This window comes from Elephantulus edwardii, unplaced genomic scaffold, assembly GCF_000299155.1.
Source record: "Elephantulus edwardii isolate Elephantulus edwardi_28Jun2011 unplaced genomic scaffold, EleEdw1.0 scaffold00061, whole genome shotgun sequence".
Classification (NCBI taxonomy): Eukaryota; Metazoa; Chordata; class Mammalia; order Macroscelidea; family Macroscelididae; genus Elephantulus; species Elephantulus edwardii.
The window spans coordinates 9,836,740-9,856,623 of NW_006399811.1; the positions used below are offsets into that span (position 1 = coordinate 9,836,740).

The following is a 19,884-nucleotide window of genomic DNA, read 5'->3' on the forward strand; positions in this document are numbered from 1 at the left end:
GTGTAAATATCTGTAGTATACCTGTGTGCTTGTGTAAATGTGTCTGTGGAGTATGTATCTTTAGGTATATGTGTAAATGCATATATATTTCTGCTTTTACACACACACCCACACACATTTATATGTGTGAATATATCAGGATTTTTTGGGTTTCTGTGTTTTAAAGGCATCTGTACATGCATATGTCTCTCTTTCACATGTGTGTTTTTGTGTATATGTAAATATGTATGTGACTGCTTATGTGTGAATATTTGTGTATATCTAAATATGTGTAGGTGTGTATATTGAGTGTGACTGTGTACGTGAGTATTCAGGAGGGCGTCTGGTGAATGGAGATGTTGTATGCATACACAAGGGCTTGCTCTCTGGACTTAGATCTGTGCCTCCAGCCCATCTGCAGGCGTGAAGTCTGGAGGACAGCTCTGCCAGTGAGAGTTCACTGTCCTCTGTGGTGCAGCTGCTCTGCAGATGCCCAGCTGTTCCAGAAGGAAAGAGTGCTACTGTCTCCACACCTCTACCCTCTGTAAAGCTGCTGCAAAGAGCATCACCAATGAACACACACACACACACACACACACACACACACACACACACACGAAAACCTTTCATTTAAAAAATGATTCCTCACATTGGAAACTGAATTTATAGATCAAACTCCATTTCAGCAACAGCAAAGTTCTGCTTAAATTCCATTTCTAAAGTGGAGCTTTGTAATACTGCCTGAAATAAGTTGAGCTGACTGGGGATCTAGAAGTCCTCTTACTCCTTGCAAATTTTATTTACATCTTGATTCCTGGCAGATCTATATAACCTCAGGATCTCTAAATTATAAAAGGAAAATAACTTATTAGAGGTAGGGAGAAAAGTAAAGACGTATATTGTTGTTGCTGGTTGGAAATTTTCTAGCTAGCTCACTTCTCACTAATCTAAATAATGGCATGTGGCTGTGTAACCTGAAATGTAGACTCAGGCAGGAAGGGGTCTGCACTTGACAGATACCACTGACAAGTTGGCATCTTAAAGGGGGTCAGGGGACAGGGGCTTCCTGCTCCCTTCTCCAGGTGTCCCATGCCCATCCCATCTAACACCTGCTTACTCTGCCCAGAGTATCTAAATTTGGACCTCAGACTTCGCCATTTACTTAAGTCTTAGGGTAGCGTAAGAGGCCACTTTGTTGTTAGGAGCAGAGCTTCTCTGAGACTGTCTCCTGGCTTCCATCACATCTCCTCCCCACAGAATGAGTAGTCCTGCTAGATGGTCCCTCCAGCTGTGATGTTGCATTAATTCATCATGAAGGCAGTGACAGCACTGGCTCTTGGTGTAAATCCTAGGTCCCACTGTGGCACCTTGGACATTTTGCTGGAGCTCATTGAGCTCAGCTTCTTCATCTGCAAAATAAGGATGGTAATACCTTCCTTGTCGAGTTGAGGCAAATATTCAGGTCTTGAGACAGGCTAGAACAAGCTCTTAAAGCTTAATTTTACTTGTAATACTTGTGTATTAGGGAAGCTGCTGGCTTAGTGGTAAGGAGTTGCACTGACCCCAAGGCACACTGTTGAAATCCACCACCTGCTTTGCATAGAAAGCTGGACAATCTTCTGCTGTGCTGTTTAGTGCCTCTGATAATAACACGCTGGAGCATCAGCTGCTAAGTGGTTCCGACTCAAAGGTGTACAATAACAAGCAGTACATTAGGGAAATCTGGTAGCCTAGTGGGTAAGAGGTTGAGCTGCCACTCCAAAGGCAGAGGGTTCAAATCCACCAGCTGCTGCAAGGAAGAAAGATGGTCAATCACCTCCCGTGAAATTTATAGCCTCTGAAAACTCACTGGAGGGCCTGCTAAGTTCGACGGCAATAAATAACACAAATACACTATTCAACTCGACTAGTGTATTGTGGATCTTTTAAACCTTTCTATATTTTTCTTTCTTTCTTAGTATATATATGTGTGTGTATCAAGATAAAAATCAGCAGTGGAGAGGGTTTTTTATATATATGTATGTGTATTTTTATATATCCTTCTCCACTGTTGATTTTTATGGCTAATAATATCCATGACATAAAAGTCTACAGTGGAAAGGTTTGTTTTGTTATTTTTTAAAATTAATATACACCTTTAATATTTTGCCAGACCCGAAACTCAGCAATTTGGACCCCAGTTCTGGGTCTCTGTCGCAGCTGGAAGGCTGTCTCCTTTGCTTTGAAAGCTGTTCCCTAACGTGATGTTGTCTGGGCTTACAAGCCTCTATAACTCCCCTGCCCACCATTCCCTGCATACATTAGCCTTAATATATTCTCTCTTGAATACTCATCACATTAAGTCTCCTGGTAGATACCTTGCTCAAAATAAATTTTATGGGCGCGCATCCTCTCCCTCATTCCCATGCATTTGTGCTGAGAAGAGAAATATAGCCATTTATTTTTTTTTCTCAGAGTGAAGGCCAAACAGCCACAGTTGTGTTGGAAGAAGCACTTCTTTCCTTGTAGAGGAGTGAGGAGGCGAGAGCCGGTCTCGACCTCGCGGAGAACAGCCCAGAGCCAGCGAGGGGGCCTTTCTTTGTCGGCGCTCTCACAGCCCTGCCTCTCCAGGCAGCTGCGCTCCAGACATGTTTCCTGCTCTTGTGAATCCCATTAGCTCGCACAAAAAGGCAGTGCCAGCTGGGGTTCGGGCTAGAACGGTGGCGACCGGGGCAACCGGCACCCAAAGGTGCGAAAGAGGGTGGAGGTCTGAGAGGGCAGTCGGGGGCCCAGGCACCACCATCCCCCGGCTCTGCACGGTCGGGGCCGCGATCCGGGCTGTCCTCTGCGGTCCTGGATGTCCTCTGGGGTCTGGGCTGCCCTCCACTCGCTCCGGGTTGCGCGCTGGGGCTGCTCCAGAGCTCCTTCTATAGCGGAGGTTCTTGTTGCTGCGGGTTCTGTACCTCTATGTCCTAACCACTTTCCTGTGCAGCAAGTTTCTTGGGCAGATCTTTTCTTCTTCTGCAAAATGATGCCCTAGAAATCTTCCTCAACACTTCCTCCCTCAAGCCTTTCTCCTTCTCAGTCACGTGAAATGACTTGCAAATATATGCAGGATATACCAGCACTCTCCTGGCCCTTTAAGCCCTTTAAACCCCAGTCTTTCATTGTTTCCCAGCCACTTTCCGCACTCTGTGACTGGCTTTTTCTACACTCCACAGAAGCTCAGGGTTTTGAACCCGTAACTCCTCCTCCTTCTAATCAGTCATCCGTTTATCTAAGCCCCTCCCACCAGCCCTTCGGTTCCTTCCTCTTGGAAACCCTGCGCGGCGGTTCCAGGGAGGTGGATCGCTGATGGTTTGTCGAGTAGAGAGGGGGTAAAGGGGTGAGTGCTCTCAGTGAAGGCTGAGGACCTGCTCCTGGGCCGGCGGCTACGTGACCGGGCACTCATTGAGCCTCGTGTGGGGATCACAGCATTTGTGCAAGGTCCCAGTGTTTTTTCCCTGTTTCTCTGCCACAGCAGCAACAGGTCTAACCATCCTTTCCTGTAGTTATTCTTCCCTCCTCAACGAAGTTTTTAAAAAAACCCCAACATCATTGCTATCAAATTGGAACCGACCCATAGCTGACTTTCCAATGGGTTTAGAGAGGCTATAAACTTAACAGGAGAAGACTGCCCACCTTTTCCCCACAGTCCTGGGCTAGTTCTTCATAATAACTGCAAACTCTGTTGAACACTTGCATCAGGCCTTATCCTAAGAATTTTAGATTTATTAATGTAATTAATCCTTGTAACGATTTTATGAGGCCCCATTGTCAACATCATCCCCATTTTATAAGAGGAAACCGAGGCAGAGAAAGGCTAACTAATTTGCCGAATGAGCAAATCCAGGATTCAAACTCCTGCAGTCTAGCACCAGAATCCATGGTCTTAGTTCTATGTACTATCTTTGTCACCTTGTGGAAATTCCTGTAGTCATTATGTGCTCAGCACCTTAGTGGAATCATCACACTCCTTGGAATTTATTGGTTGAACAATATCTTTCCCAAAGAGCACATCTTTTAAAATAGGTGGGGGGGAAATCATATATGAACAAAGACAGCATGTGTCCAGGCCTGCATGTATCAGGAGTATGACTGCTGGTAGTTTTCATAGGGAATTTTGGTCTGAGAAAGCGATCAAAGGGGAGCATGGAATAGGTCTGACTTTCAAACAAATGCTGTTGAACTGCATTGGGTATTGGGGTTGGGTGAATGCTCCAGTGGCCTGTCTCTATGTTCTGAACATAAATATCTTAATATTTGGGGGCACTTTAGGCTACCTGTGTTTAAACATTTTCCTCCAGAGGGCCCTGAGACGAATTCACTTGTGTTAACACTTTTAATCTATATCACAACCAACAAACGTAATAGGGATAGAGAAACATGTATGATTTATGAGAGATTGGTTTTACTACTTTTGTTGGCATTTTCAAGTGCCTAGGAGAAGCTAGTGAAGGATTGTTTCTTGATGAGCTGTTGGGAAGAATTCAATCAGTCATTTAGCCAGTGGTAAGCATCTGTGAAGTGACCCCTTGCTGGGCACTGTGTTAGGCAGGGAGGATACAAAGCGGAGAAAGAAACGCTGTTCATGCCTCTTGAGGATCCCACCTTCTGATGGGGAAAAGCGGGGCAGCAACCTTAGGGCGCTAGCCTCATGACAAGCTGTGTTTTGAAGATACAAGATGTCAAATGTATGCTTTCATATTTTTGTTTGTCGTATTCTTTTCCTTTTTTGAGAAAAATGGTTAGATATTCTGGCATTATTTGCTTATAGAAGACTGCCCCCCCCCTTTTTTTAGGTATTTAACCCCCAAAGCAACCTCCTGGTAAACATGTAATGACAGGGAAATGGGCCTCATACAGGATGGGACCAAGGTGGGGCTGTGGTTATTGCTCAGTTTCAGTTGACAGAATCTGTGTTCACTATTTCAGTGCAAAGTGATCAGTTACCAGATGTTGAGGGGCTTCCAGTGCTGTGAAACCATCTTCTAGGCTGAGCTCCCAGACCCAGACCGTCATTGCCTGCTGTGATTGCGGAAAAACTAATCTTAAAATGTTCCAACCACAGCACCACAAAGGACAGCCACTGTCCACTCCTATACCACGAGAGCCTGCCTTCAGCTCTCCCTGTGTTTAGCTCAGTTCTGAATATATGTCTTTCCTAAAGAGCACGTGATAGGCAGGCTCCACATCACATTCTGAACCTTAGCTGCAAGGGAGTGCTGAAAAGCAGGTTCTAGTTTTCCAGCCTGCAGAACAGAAAGGCACAATTAGGAAGGTATGTTGATGGAGCCAACTCTTGAAATCAGTTCCTCAAAAATACTGAGACTCTTATCTGCAAAGTGCTGCTGGAGCATCCTTGAACCCGGACGCCTCACTTTCCCACTCCTCCATCTTTCTCCATACATAGCATTTGTGTTTTGGGCCAGATGGCTCCTCAGTCCGTGCCTAGGCAAGGCTCATTTTGGGGACTGCTGTTTTCAGCATACATTCTGTTCAGGGATAAATACACCATGGAAACAGGTGAATGCTCTTAGGCTTTCCTGGCCTCATGACTGTGGAGGTGCAGCTGGCATACATGCTGTTGGCTGCTGCTGCTAGCCTGGTGGTACCCGTGCACATTAGAAACAGGTGGCTCATCTAGGTCAAAGCCACCATGGTTTTCACTCTAGTTCCCACCTGCCCCTTGACCAGACTCCTTTGTGCCGTGGACAGCCAGTAACATACCATCTACAGCACCCTTAGGGACTTGCTGCCCCCTCAAGTCTGTTCTCACACCAGGCAGAGTGGGATGACCTGGTGTGGCCAGTGGGGGTCAGCGGAAGGCTCACCCTGCTTTTCTGTCCTTTTTCCACAGAGATCCCCCAGTGCGCAGGCTGCAACCAGCACATCCTGGACAAGTTCATCCTGAAGGTGCTGGACAGGCACTGGCACAGCTCCTGCCTCAAGTGTGCAGACTGCCAGATGCAGCTGGCTGACAGGTGCTTCTCCAGGGCCGGGAGCGTCTACTGCAAAGAGGACTTCTTCAAGTAAGTCAGCCTGAGGGCAGGGCTTCCCCGCTTTGCCCTGGTCTGTGGCTGAGGCTCCCTTGGAGAAGGCTTGCTGTGATGTGGGGCAGGAAGGAGAGTCACCCTCAGGGAGGAGCGAATCCTGCGATGGGAGCAGACTCCTCACTGATGGACCCTGACGCTGTGAAGGCCCAGAGGTCGCAGCAACCCTTTATGGTCAGAGTGATGTGCGTGCAGCAGAATCCACGGGGGCTCCCAACAAAACTCTGCAAATTCTAAAAGGCATTGCTCCACCTTGGTGCCTTAAGGCTCTTGGCTGTATCATTCTAGCTTTCAGAGTGCCTCCTTTTCACTTTCTTTGCTCCATGGTGAATCTCCATGGCTCTATTTCTCCAGGCTGTGCCAATGGTCTCACAGGCTTGGCGGAGGTGCTCCCGGAGGGCTAGCGTCAGTTTCAATGGAGGCATGGCAAAGAGGCAGTTTTGTGTGTTGCTTAAGATCCCAGACTTTGCCTGGGTTGAACCCATTTGCTTGCTCCATGCTCTTGGGTGAGTTGTTTAGCTTCTCTGTGCCTCAGTTTATCTGTAAAATGGGCCTAAAAAGAATAGATGCTCTCTCATAGGGCAGGAAGCTCTGTCTGTGGTGAGTGGTGCTGCGAAGCCAAAGGCCACACCTCCTTGGCAGTTTGACTCCACTAGAAGCTACTTGAAAGGAAGTAGGCAATAGCCTCTTGTGCAATTTGCAGTCTTGGAAACCCAGTGAAGGGTTAGCTATGAGTCAGTTCTGACTCCATGGCAATCAGCTGGCCAACCGTCTCATTAGCTTTCGATGAGTCTGTGTGTGAAGTCCTTAAACCATGCCTGGCATCTGACTGCTAGTTAGTAAGACTGTCCTGGATTTTTCATTCTTATGCTGGACCTATCAGAAAAACAACAACAACAAAATGACAAACTAACCTGTTGGAGTTTCAGGTCAGGGTGAAGAAACCTCTCAGAATCTATTTTCGGTGGCATTTAGTTGATATTTCTCTCCTAGAATCTATTACCTGAGGTGGAGCAGCAGGCAAAGCAAAGCCAAGGATAGGAGGAGGGGATGTCAGTGTGTGGACATTGATGTTCCCCTGATGGCCCCCGGCGTGCTAAGGAGTGGGGTGGATTGAAGGGGAGGCTAACCTTCCGTGAGGACTAAGCCCCAGAGAGGGGCTGCACTCCTTCCACAGGAGATGTGACAGCCTGCTTCTGTAACGAGGACAGGCTTGGAAATCTGATGTGGTAGTTCTGTCTGTCCTACAGAATCGCTAAGAGTTGGAATCAACGTGGGGCAGTGGGTTTGTGTGTGTGTGTGTGTGTGTGTGTGTGTGTGTGTGTACGCATGAACTGGGTGCAGGGAGGGAAAATGGGTAGGCATGTTGAATCACAGATAACATAATTGCTCCCAAGTCTTCCCAAAGGTTTGCATAAGGGTATATGTGAAACTCCTTGGAAGCAAGGATGATGATAGTACTTCCTGAAGATACTTCATCTCACATACTATGGACATGTTGTTATAAGGGGCCAGTCCTTGGACAAGGCCGTCATGCTTGGAAGGGCCGGTGTAAGAGAAGGAGACCTTTGATGAGATGGATTAAGCCAGTGACAGGAGCAACGGGCTCCAGTGTGCAGGTGATGGTGGGGATGGTTTCAGAATCGGTGTCCTTAGGGTCGCGATGAGTTGCAGGTGACGTGAGAGACCATAACAACAAAAACAATATGTGAAATACAGTGAATTGAGTTTCTGAAGATTTTCGAATTCCTTTGGTCTGAAGAGCTGAAAAGTCTGTTAAAGCCTATTGTCTTGGTAACCCCTGAGCCGACACCATGGCTGTGTTCAGAAAGCTGTGCTTATTGTACAACATATTTTGGTAAAATATATCTTGGTCTTTATAGGCCAGTTTTGGGAAAAAGACATCAGGATGGGAAAGGTAGAAGGTCAGCAAGAGAGGAAGATGGATTGACCCAGTGACTATATAACAACATAGACTCAAAGTATGTCAGAGATGATGAGAATGGCACAGGATTCAGATCTGTTGTTTACAAGGAAGGTTCCTATGATCTGTAATAAACTCACTAGCCCATACAACAGCAGCGTATGTGTGCATGAGCATGTGCATCCGAATGTGTTTAACATGACGGCAGAGACAGATACACCCAGTAAATCCTTGATAATTCAAATGGAGGCCTGAGACTCTGCTCCTCTGTGAAGCCTTCTCTGTGTATGGCTCCTTCTCCTAATTTCCCTTTTGCTTTCCTCACCTTTGATTCTCACCCCCTTTCCTTTATGATAGCATTTACACAGCCTCATTTTCTCCATCCACATCCTTTCTTAGGGGTAACAGAAGTTTGGATTCCTTTGGAATCCATCAGAACCTGCTAGATCTTCACCTTCAACAGTCCCTTGGACACACCCATGGTAGCTTCGGCGGGACCTTGGTTGGGGTGTGCTTAATTGTGTGCGTTTGTGTACCTCTGTGTGTGTGTGTGTGTGTGTGTGTGTGTATAGGACAAGATGAAGTAAGGTAGCTGGGCGGGCTTGGCCTTGGAGACAGTGATCCTGCAATCAGGCTCTCCCCCAACCCTGCACCTTGTAAAGCCTTGATGAGCCCTGGAGGTGAGGTGAGACAAGAAATCACATCTCCTTGACCATCTGGGGACAGGGCAGATACAGTGGTGTTTCTGTGTCAAATCTTAGCGGATCAGCCCAGCAGGACATCATAGCTTGTGGGGTACAGGCAAAGCCCTTCAGGGTCTAGGACCTGGAGAATCAAAGATGGGCTCCCCCAATCTTGGCAGTGCCATTCTGGATTTTGACCCCTAATTGACTGACTCTGGGGTTTGGGAAAGGGAGGGTTGTGAGGGAAGCTGAGACAGCTCAGGGTTAGGGGGTTTGGGAGAAGTAGCCCTCAGAAAAGAGGGTTCTCTGGACCCAGACAGATCCTGGGTTAGGGCTGAGTGAGGGTCACCACCAGCCCGGGAACAGAAGTAACAGCACAGCAGAGCCCACCAGGCCCCCTACCTGGATTTGTACCTAACATTGCACTGTGGTAACCTCCTGACTGCCCTGCTGCCAGGTCCCTCACTAGCCCGCACACCTACCTGACAGATGAGGCTTGCTAATTCACAGCTGAGGTCGTTTGGTTGCCTCCCCTCTTGGACAGTTTTCAACTCATGCTCCCTACCTGCAGAATCAGGTAGCATCAGAAGCATCCACTGTGGGCCAGCCTGCCTCCTACCTCCCAGGCATCCCTCACTGCTTTCCTCGGCTCTTGCTGGGGTGAGCTACTATGAGTTTCACTCTTGGCTCACTGTGACATTATCACAGTGGAAGTAATACTAGCAGATGCTATGCCGGACCGGAGCCTTGAAGGCATGGGACCCTCCTTATCCATTAGGCTCTTAGGCTCTTGGTTGGCTAGTTTGCAGAAGTAGATAGCCAGGCCTTTCTTCCTAGTCTTTCTTAGTCTGGAAATGCCAGTGAAACCTGTTCAACATCACAGCAACATCCAAACCTCATGTTCCACTAAACATAATGTCCCCTGTGCCTTCCCACCAGTGCTTTGTATGTTCTTCCTCCACTCCCTGGTCCAGGTGGTTTTCTCTTCCAGGGGTGCTGTTCCCTCTGTCTCTACCATTTCAGTCTCCCATATTTTGAAAGCCATTCAGAGCCAAGCCCTAGGGGGTAAGGTGGATGGGAAGCAGTGTTGGATTGCCCAACATGCAAAGCAAGCATGCACTTACTAATGTGTGAAACTTCACTACAAATTAATAAGTAAGCACCAGAAGCCCGTGCTTATCTCATTCACTGGCTATTCCATCCCTGGCTTGGACTGTCACTTTGAAAAGAGACTTCAGTTCAGCAGGAAGATACTGTGGGATTGGGAGAAAGACGAGGTGCCAGTCATACCTAGAAGCAGAATCTTGGTTGTGGTGAAAAGTATGTTAAATTGTTCACTACAGATTAGTAAAGGCACACAAGCCAGCCCGCGCTCACCTTCCTTATTGGGTGATCTGCCCTCACATGGGGTCGCTGGGGGCCTCATGGCGTCATCCTTCTCCCTCCCAGGTGACTTGGTTCAAGTTTGGTCCTACTCGCTCCTGTACCTGCTGTGCCACCCTGGCTGGCTTATCCAGAGACCTCCATGTTGCTAGTTTGTCTGTCCGCTGTGAGCAGCTAGGTTGAGCTGTGCTTACACCTTCTCTGGGTTTATTTCAGCAAAGAGAAAATGACACAATGTCTATAGTTACCAGTCTCTTTGCACCTTCTCTGCCTGGGGGTTGGGGAGGCCTTGGCTGGTACAGGCCCATCTCAGTCCCAGGAGAAACCTCTCTGCTTCACAAATGGTTCCTTCTAAGAGCTGAACCTCTTGTAAATCAGAACATCATTGAATCCAGGTCATTGACAGCCTCCCCTTCCCAGAGATGCTGTATGGAGCGAAATGAAAAGTTTAAGTAACTCTCTCTCATCCACTGCCAATGGAGGGCCCAGCACGCATGGAGATAGGCTGGCTTGGAGGTCTTGGGTGAGCTGGGGGAAGGTCACAGCAATGACAGCCCCTCCCCCCTAGTTCTTGAGGATGGTTGTCTGTTGTCCAGGCAGGGACTGCTTTAGGCCTGTCCTCGCGGAGGTGCAGGGAGGGACAGGTTGCCTCTCATACTCAGAGGTCTTAGGAGCTGCAGCACAGCAGGGCTTGACCTGGGAGTTGACTGCAGAGCAGGGCAGCCTGACCCACACTGCAGCTCATTAAATGTCACCTGCTTGCAGACGGCACCCTAGACGCACATGCAGGGGAGAGATGGGATGGGTAGGTCCTAAGCCCTGTTCTGTTGTCACACTGGCTGTAGAAGTCACATCTGTAGGGGCCTTGTGAGTAGGACAAATAGATGCTGGGCACTTGAGCTCTCTCCGAATTCTCCTGTCAGACCTCGGGATGCATTTAACAGAAGGATTTGGAAGATGCCAAGTAAGAGGCAGGGCGGAACTGTTCTCTGCACTCCTTAATAAAAAAGCAAACCCCTGCCCTTTTCTGTTCTTACCCCATAGCTCTGGGCAGCAAGGCCAGGAATCATTGATCCCTCTTGTCCCTGGAGAGCAGACGATCTCTTCCTGTGCAATTTACAGCCTGTGAAAACCCACTGGAGGGTCAGCTGTGGGTCAATTTTGATTAGAGCTTATATAGCAACAAGGATGACATCCCTGGAGCAACATGACTCTCAGTTCTAGCATCGATATTTTAATCTTTTTGTCTCTAACTAGAACCAGGTCTATTGTTCTGCATGATTCTGGGGGGGGGCACCCTTCATGGGACATTTTGAGTCACGACTGTAACTTGAAGAGAGCCCCTGGAGATGTGTAATGCTCAGAAGTGGAGGGAGCAACCCCAGGGGAAAGTGGAGGGTCAGAACCTCCCCCAAGCTGGGGTGACGTAGTAGTACTGGTGAGAGACAGCAGAGGGCGATGTTGATGTGTACAAAGAGGAAGAGACCAGCATTGTTGGGCAATTATGCGTTGTGATTGTTGCTTTTCCCCGTTGGGACTGCTGAAGGCTGTTTTGCTCAACAACATTGGTTGATTTTGGCTTTTGCTTGTTGACTCTGTGCCTTGGGCTTTGGCTCCCTTTCCTTCAAAGGAAATATAACTCTGAGGTAAAATAGAAGAAGCACTGATGGAATGAGTACAGTATAGAGATGCTGTGAAGTAGGGTATCTAAGCTTGGAGATCCCATACAATATAGAGAATATGCCAAGACTCTGCATTTTAGGTTACAAATTGAGGAACACACCTTGTGTCACCTTGCCAGGCTCTCCAGATCACGCATCCCCTTGCACAGGGACCTGTGATGAAGAGAGATCTGGGAACAGGGCTCCTGGGTCCACCTCACCACTGACAGTCCCGGGAGGCACAGCCCTTACTCATAGAAGTGAAGAGAGTACAGGCTGTTGGGGTTAAGTGTTGACTGTGTCATGGGCCAGCCGGGTGCTTCTAACCAGTTCTTTATCACTGTGAGTTGCAGGCTCCTTTTCTGGAAAAGTGAGAGTGTGAATAACTTTGTTAGTGGAGACCTGGTACCCAAGGAGCATTTGGTAAAAGGGATGACATGGAGGCTATCTCATGAGTGGTTTGTGAACTCAAACAGCCCAGTCGAATCCCTGTCTTATCTTTAACTAGCTATTTTATACTAAATCAGCTCTGAAACCTTTCTGAACCCCATACTCCTGTCTGCTAAGATGAGTCCATGTTAACCCACAGAGTTGGTGTCAGATGTGAGGCAGAGTGTGTCGTGAAATGCCGTGTGCACACAAGTCTAGCTGGTGCGCAGATAGATCAATGCACTGTATCTGTGGAATTCTGGCCCTGCTGTGTGGTGGCCTGGCCCTCTGCCCTAGAGGGGTGGGCTGTCAGAATCCTTTCTCAGGGCTGGACCTTCACAGGCTTCTCCATCTACCCCTGGCTTAGCACTAACTCTGAAAGCTTCCCTTCCAAGTGAGCTCTGAGGTGACTTTTAATGGCTGAAATCCAGCCACCCAACCCATTGCTTTCAAGTTGACTAGGACTCATGGTGACCCTGTGTGTGTCAGGGAAGAACTTTGCTCCATTGGATTTTTTCTCAAAACAAAACCCAAGAAAACCTAATTGCTCTCAAGTAAGAAACCAACTCATATCTGACCATCCATTAGATTTCCAAGTATATAAATTGCATCAGAGGAGATTGTCCATCTTTCTCCCACCAAACCTCCAGGGAGGCATGTCCTTATGTTAGTGGTGCAGTTTCCTACAGATGACACTATAAGGTTTTCATCGGTTGATTTTTTTTTAAAGTAGTTTGCCAGGCCTTTATTCCAACATGCCTCTGGATGCACTTAGCAATTCACTTAGCACTCAGCCTTTCACTTAGCAGATAAGCATGTTAATTTTTTGGAGTCACCTACACAGCTCGTCAAACAAAGCCAGGGCATCCTGGCAGGGTCGAAGAGGGTACAGGGCCGTGTGCCAGTGGATAACTGCAGAATCAGCATACCATGTTGATTTACGTAAAGATTTGGGAAACAGACCAGCAGTTATTATATTACCAAAAGCATTGCCATAGCATCCAAGAGAAAGTGGCGTAGGATGAGGCACAAGCCTTCTAGGACATCTCGGACTTCTGGGGGGCTTTGAGCTGTGCCCTCATCACCTCAGGCTGGTACTCATATTTCCTTCATGGTCTGTGGAGTAACAGGCTGAGATGTCTGCAGGTGACTATTGCCTGAAGTCTCCTGGCTAAGACTTCATGCTCCTCTGGGGTGTTTTGTGCCTCTAAGGCCCTTGCCCTGCCCAGGGTGGAGATGAGCACAGCCAGGAAATCTGGGTGGTGGGAGAGCCCCCTCCTCACCAGAGCTGTGCAGGCTGCTGGGCCCTGGGCCAGGCTTTTAGATGCTCCTCCCCCAGCCAGTCAATCTCCAGGCAGGCCGCGGGCTGTCAGCCAAGGGCAGGTAGGCAGCGTCCTTGGGAGCCTGAGAGGCCCTGATTTATTCCCGCAGCCCAGAACAGTGTGTTGTGTTTGAGCTGCAGCGTGCACTTGGCCGAGCTGCAACGTGGGTTCTCTGGCTCCGGACAGGTCTTCACGGGTGACCTTGGCCCAATCACTCGGGTGCCCAGGGCCTGCTCTCCTCATCCGGGCCATGGGGAGAGGCTGGCAGGGCATCAATTAATGCAGGAAAGGTGGCTGAACCCCTCTGCCAGGGGGAGCTCAGCTGCTTCAAGGAGGGTTTGTGGACTTGATGGGGCTGAATGTGAACTTGGGGCAATTAGACACCCTTCTACTGTGCTTGTCATTCATCTCTACAACAACGACTTTTTTTAAAAACCTCACTACTTTTCTGAGCTACTGATTGAAAAAAGTGGAGGGTCAGTGAAAGAGAGGAAGACCCTCAATGAAGTGGGTTGACATGGTGACTGCAGCAATGGCTCAAGTGTAACAGAGACACTGAGGATCACACAGGATAGGCCGGGATTCAGGTCTGTTGTCCGTAGGGCTGCTGTGTGTGGTACTCAATTCAATGGCACCTAACAACAACAACTACTACTAGTACTACTTCTTTTCTGTGAAGATTAAGATGAAGAAAAAAAAAGTTTTATTATTATTAGTAGCCGTTGAGTCTGTACTGACTGGTGTGGGGAGTAGAAATGTGCTCCAGGCAGTTTGCTGAGCCTTCCTTCTGAGACACCTGTAGAGGGGTTCAAACTGCTGACCTTTTACCTGGCAGTTGAGTGCTTAACTGCTGGGGCCACCAGCGACTGTGAGGAAAGTGGCTGGTGGTCATTATTACTGCAGAAAGGAGTGAAGAAGCAGACAGGAGGGTCCCGGGGCAGAGGTGTGAGGGGTGTGGCTATGAAGCGCCTCTCTAGCTGGACGTGGCCCTGAGCAAGTGTTGAGACCAGTGTGCAGGCCACACTTCCCTATTTAAGTGACAGTGGGAATTCAGGCGGTTTGGAGGGGATGCTGCCCTGTATTCTGGGGCCCAGTCACTGCACCCTTCTGCACGCCCTGGCAAGGGGCAAGTCGGGGGTGTACGTGGAAGGGCAGCTGCTGGCCCGGGGAGAGGGCATTTCGGTTCTGGGTTGGCCCCATCTAGGATCGGATTCTTCCTAAGACACTTGTTATTCCTGATAACTCCATACCTGTTAGGGAACTTTATAGGGAGTTGTGCTACTAATTCAAGGTGGGGTCTCTCTGGCAGTTAGAACCCATCAGTGGCTCTGCAGGAGAAAGATGGACAGTCTCCTCCAGCGTGACTTAGAGCCACGGAAAACCACCACTAATAGTGTCAGCTATGAGTCAGTGTCAACTCAACGGCGATGATATGACACACCTGTAATTAACACCCCCCCAAAACACCCCCTAGCAAAAGGTACTCATGGTACCCAGTAGGAGGGTCTTTTTGATGTGCAACTCTCCATAATTTCCGAGTACTTGATAGTCTAATTCTGCTGCTAAGCAAATGAAACCTTTTAAGGTAACGATCAGAGGGTCCAGAGAGCGGCTGTGTGCGTGGGCATTTGTAAGACGCAAACGCACTGGCGGGCCCAAGCCCACAGTCATTTGCGAAGGCCAGTAATCAAGGCAGAAGCAATTACTTAGCCGAGCGGCTCCCCCTGGGAGCGGAGGCCGTACATCACGCGTGATGAGCTCTCCCATGATCTGTCTGCGCGGGAGCCTCCCGCTCAGCTGCTGCCGACCCGCCTCCCAGAGCCGCCTGCAGGCAAGGCCTTCCCGGTCTGCAGACCTCTCAGTGCCGGGGCTTTTCTAGCTTGAAGGAATCAGGTCTGGAATAAAATCAGCCGGAGTATCAGAGAGCAGTGAAAGCAGGGTCCCAAAGCACGTGGGGCTTGGCGGTGGGCCACAGCTGATGGGCCACGGAGGGTGTGGGCACAGTTCTCACCGAGGCAGAGCATGACGACTCTCGGGACAGAGTCTCCCTCACTACCCCAGCCCAGCCCACACCTGGCCATTCAGACACAAAATCATGGGGCCCCACCTCTAAGATGCCCTCTCCTTCCATTCCCACTGCTGCTGTCCTCTGCCAGGTGCCTCTGCAGCCTTGGAAGCTTTGCCGACTGGCTGTCCTATGTCCTCCCCTCCTCGGTCTGTTCACACCTCACTGTCACAGACCTCTCATTGTCTCCTGAATGTCTGGGACAAGTGCTCACCTCCTGATTCTCTGTGCAGACCGGTGTGGCTGAGGTGACAGTGGGATTGTAGTCAGGGCCAATCTCTGGTTGTCCCTCTGGTCCCCAGATATTTTTCTGTATCCCTGGAAGCTAACTTGGAGAGAAAACCACCGATAAGGATTGAGTTCTGTATCCAGTGCTGTGAGTACAGCTGGAGGTGTGATGTGAGGATGACTGGGTGAGGCTCTTTCACAGCGCCTACCATTTCCACCTTTCACAAAGAGGTCTTAGATCTTAGGGACTCTGTGAACATAGACGCACGCGTGCACACACGCACGCGCGCTGCAAGGCTAACAGCATACGCAGGTGTTCTCATAGTGTGGTTGAGGGGCCACCCACAGTGGGGATAGCTAATTAAAGGTGTGGGTTCAAGTTCAGAGGAAGGAGTCAGAAATGGGTTTTCTGCTTGTAAACAAACATCCCAGATGAATCCCTGCTGCACAGGGAGATTTGATATATGTAATGCCTTGGCAGAGAGGTATGAATTGGGAATAAAGAGGACATATGGGGTTGTGTGTCTCATTCAGGCCATGGTTTTTCCAATCACTTGCTATGTATTTGAGAGCTGGCCAATGAATAAGGATGACAGAGAAGAATTGATGCCTTTGAGCTGTGGTGTTAGAGAAGAGCACTGAACATTCCATGGACTGCCAAAACCACAAATAGATAAAGCTTAGATAGAGTGCAGTCACAGTGCTCTTTGGAGGCAAAGTTGATAAACCTTCACCTCACATACTTCAGGCATGTTGCTAGGAGGGGCCATTCCTTGGAAAGGGATATGATGCTTGGAAAGAAAGAGGTTCGATGAAGAAGAGGAAAATCCTCAACCAGGTGGATTGACACAATGACTGCTGAAATGGGCTCTAGTGTGTCAGGAAGTGTGAGGATGGCACAGGCTAGGACAGCCTTCAGATCTGTGGGTTGTAAGGTCGCTATGGGTTGTACTTGACTCGACAGCACCTACCAACAACACAACAACATAGGGTTGTCGTATGTTGGAATTCCACAGAATGAGAGAACTGAGTACCTTTGAAGTGAGCCTTCTGTGTGGAGTGAGGTTTCTCCAGACACCAGCAGAGCTAAGAGCATTCTAACACTTACCCAAGCAGGGTAGAGGCTGGGCTGGCCAAAGAGGCCCAAGGAGCTGAGAGGCCACAAGGTGCAAACCCTGAAGAGACAGAAACAGGAAGCACGGCTGTGGCAGCCTCCAGGGGTCCCAGAACATAGGACCATGCCCGCGAGGGCTTCAAAAGGTGGGGCCGTGGTCTCAGATCTTTACTAACTCAGCTCTGGAGTGTGGAGGCACCATTCACCCAAAGTTGAAGGGATGGGCTGGTCATTCCCAAGAGTCCAGTGGGGTCTGTTGGGTCCAAAAGGGCTGGGGTTGAATTGTCCCCTCACTCCAAAATCTGTGTTAACTTGACTGGGTCATGATTCTCAGTGGTTTGAGGGTTATGCAGTGATGTAATCGGGTAGTTTTGCAATGATATAGTCAGCCAAAGTAAGGGGAGCAGGGCCAGCTCTATCCTTACCTATGTGACGGCCTAATTCTGTGTAAATGGCATTGCCCCAGGGGTGGCCTGCATCATCTTTTATCTTATAACAGATAACAGGAGAAGGAAAAGAGCAGAAAAGGGACCAGACTATCACCAAGAAAGAAAAGTCAAAAGCAGAGTGCATCCTTTGGGCCCAGGGTCCCAGTGCTGAGAACCAGTGAAATACTGATTCCCAAGACACATAGAACTCTCCAGAGAACAGTAGGGCCATAGACACTGACAGGAGACAATGACCTTCCCCCAAAGCCCATGTAGAGAGAAAGCATTCCCTTGGGGTGAGTGCCCTGAATTTGTGAGAGAATAAATTTCTATTTGTTGAATATAATCACTTGTGATATTTCCATTATATGAGCAGTGGACTGAAGAAAAAAAAAAACCCACCCCAAACCATTGTTTTTTGAATGCTGTTGTTAGGTGCTGTTTAGTCAATTCCAACTCACAGGGACTCAATGTGAGAGAGTACTTACCGTAGGGTTTGAGGGAGCTCTGGTCCATAGTGACTTGCACTGAGAAGACTGTGTGTCTCCAGTGGTTTGAATCCACCAGCAGGTAGGTCTTTCCTGTTGTGATTGATTTACCGCCTCAGAAACCCAATAGAGGGTCACTATGACTCAGGACCAACTCAACAGCAGGGAGTGGAATTTTTGTTAAGATTTTTAAGGAAATAAATCTCCAGGTCTTTGTCCTTCAGAGCTGCTGAGTGGTTTTGCATAGTCTTCCTTTCAGTTAGCAATTCAGTGTTTAACTACTAGCATCACCAAGACTCCTTAAACATTACAACCTCCCTCCCCCAGTTAAAAAAAGTAAAGGATTATGCACACTCATGTTTATTGCAGCTTTGTTCACAATAGCAAGGATTTGGAAACAACCTAAGTGCCCATCAACAAATGAATGGCTAGGGAAGCTGTGGTATATTTGCACAATGGAATACTATGCTGCATTGAAAAACAAGGAACTCATGCAATATTATTCTAAATGGTTGATTCTGGAGAACATTATGCTGAGTGAAATATCCCAGTCACAAAAGGACAAATATTACATGATGCCACTGTTGTAGAATGGGACTAGCCTCGGGGTTGGTGAGACTGAGTAAGATGGGTTCAATAATGTATATTGCACTGAAACAGAGGAGGGAGAAAACTGTTTAAAAGAGATATGTGACTAGGTATTTCTGTCATCACAGGAGTCTAGAGTGATGGCTCCATGGTGGAGGGGACCTGGGGGAGGGTTTGTAAAACAATGAAAGAATCTTTTCTTTTACTTTTCCATAATTTTTGACTCATGTACTTATAACTTGTTAGTTAAATTTGTGTCTTCTAGGTTGCAACCCCCCCCCCCGATACATCTTCAAGGATATTAACATGTACGGCTAAGCACAATTAATAACAGTGCATCTAAACTCCAAAATCAATCTCCATAATAGTCTATGTGTTTCCTACTGCCAAAGGGGCCCTTTAGAGTAGTGAGAGAAGATCTTCACCCTGAAACCCACAGCGTCCCTTTTCAGCAGGAAGTAGCTAAGAGAATACGCCATCCCCTTTTCCTTATGAATCAGGGTGAAGTCTCTCTCAGGGAGGAGTGATAGGGAATGGCAAAGGACACACCGACAAAGGAGATTAATCAGAACTGACTTTGACAAGCACTGTGGCAACTGGACAATTAAAACAGACATTCAGATGGTGGGGAAAGAAGAACAAACTGGGGAGGAGGGTAGAGAGAATGGTGAAGCAATGAAGGAATGAAAACCCAAAATCCCTGTAAATGTTCATTAAATCTAATAAAATTTAATAATAATAATTAAAAAGGTATAGAGACAAGCTACATCCATAACTCCTTTCCTAAAAAAAAAAAGTAAAGGATTGTAGAGTAGTTCAAATGGAGCTAGGAGGGTGCTTGTGTGTGTGGGTGTGTGTACACAGCATGTGCTCTGTCTGTCAGGGCTCGGGCAGGGCTGGGTTCCCAGTCTCAAGATCCAAGCATTCTCTAGGGCCGGGTCTCCTCCAAAAACAGTCCTTGGTTATACATGGAGGAGGCTGACCATCGGGCAGAATTTGATGAATCCATGACACGGCTATGGCCTTAGAGTGGGTGGTGATATATGTTGGAAATATTGGTACATACAGTAACAGTAAATATCAGCAACTTACCTGTCAAGTGTGGTGATAGATAAAAGAAATACATGTAGGGAAGTGTCAGCTGGGAAAAAAATATATGGCCTGCAGTAAATCACCACCAAGCAATTAAAGCATAAAATCAAGTTATGCAGTATTTTGTTTCCTTGGGATGGAGCCCCAGGCTGTGGCAGCCAGCACACATGGGGAGGCCAAGGGGGCACTGGCTGAGCCACAGACTGCCCCCCAGTGGGAGGATCACATCTGTGCGGAGAGTGCAAGGGGTGCAGCTGCGGAAGAACAGCAGGCCGGTTGCCTGACTTCTCTGGACTTCAGTTTCCACATCTCCAAAGTGGCGGGAGCGAGCCATTTAAAAAAAATATTAAAAAGAATATTCAGTGAATGTGGATCAGGCACTGAATTTATCATTGAACAAAAGAGATTAAACCCTTGTCACCAAAAAAA

At 48.1% G+C, this 19,884-nt stretch overlaps 1 protein-coding gene across 1 annotated transcript in view; it reads left to right on the forward strand.

Moving 5' to 3' along the window:
• The window catches only part of LHX4 (LIM homeobox 4), a 49,439-nt gene that overhangs the window by 12,109 nt on the left and 17,446 nt on the right, over nt 1-19,884 (forward strand). The window contains exon 2 of the mRNA XM_006887734.1: nt 5,858-6,029. Coding sequence (XP_006887796.1) covers nt 5,858-6,029 — 172 coding nt within the window. The remainder of the gene's footprint in view (nt 1-5,857; nt 6,030-19,884) is intronic.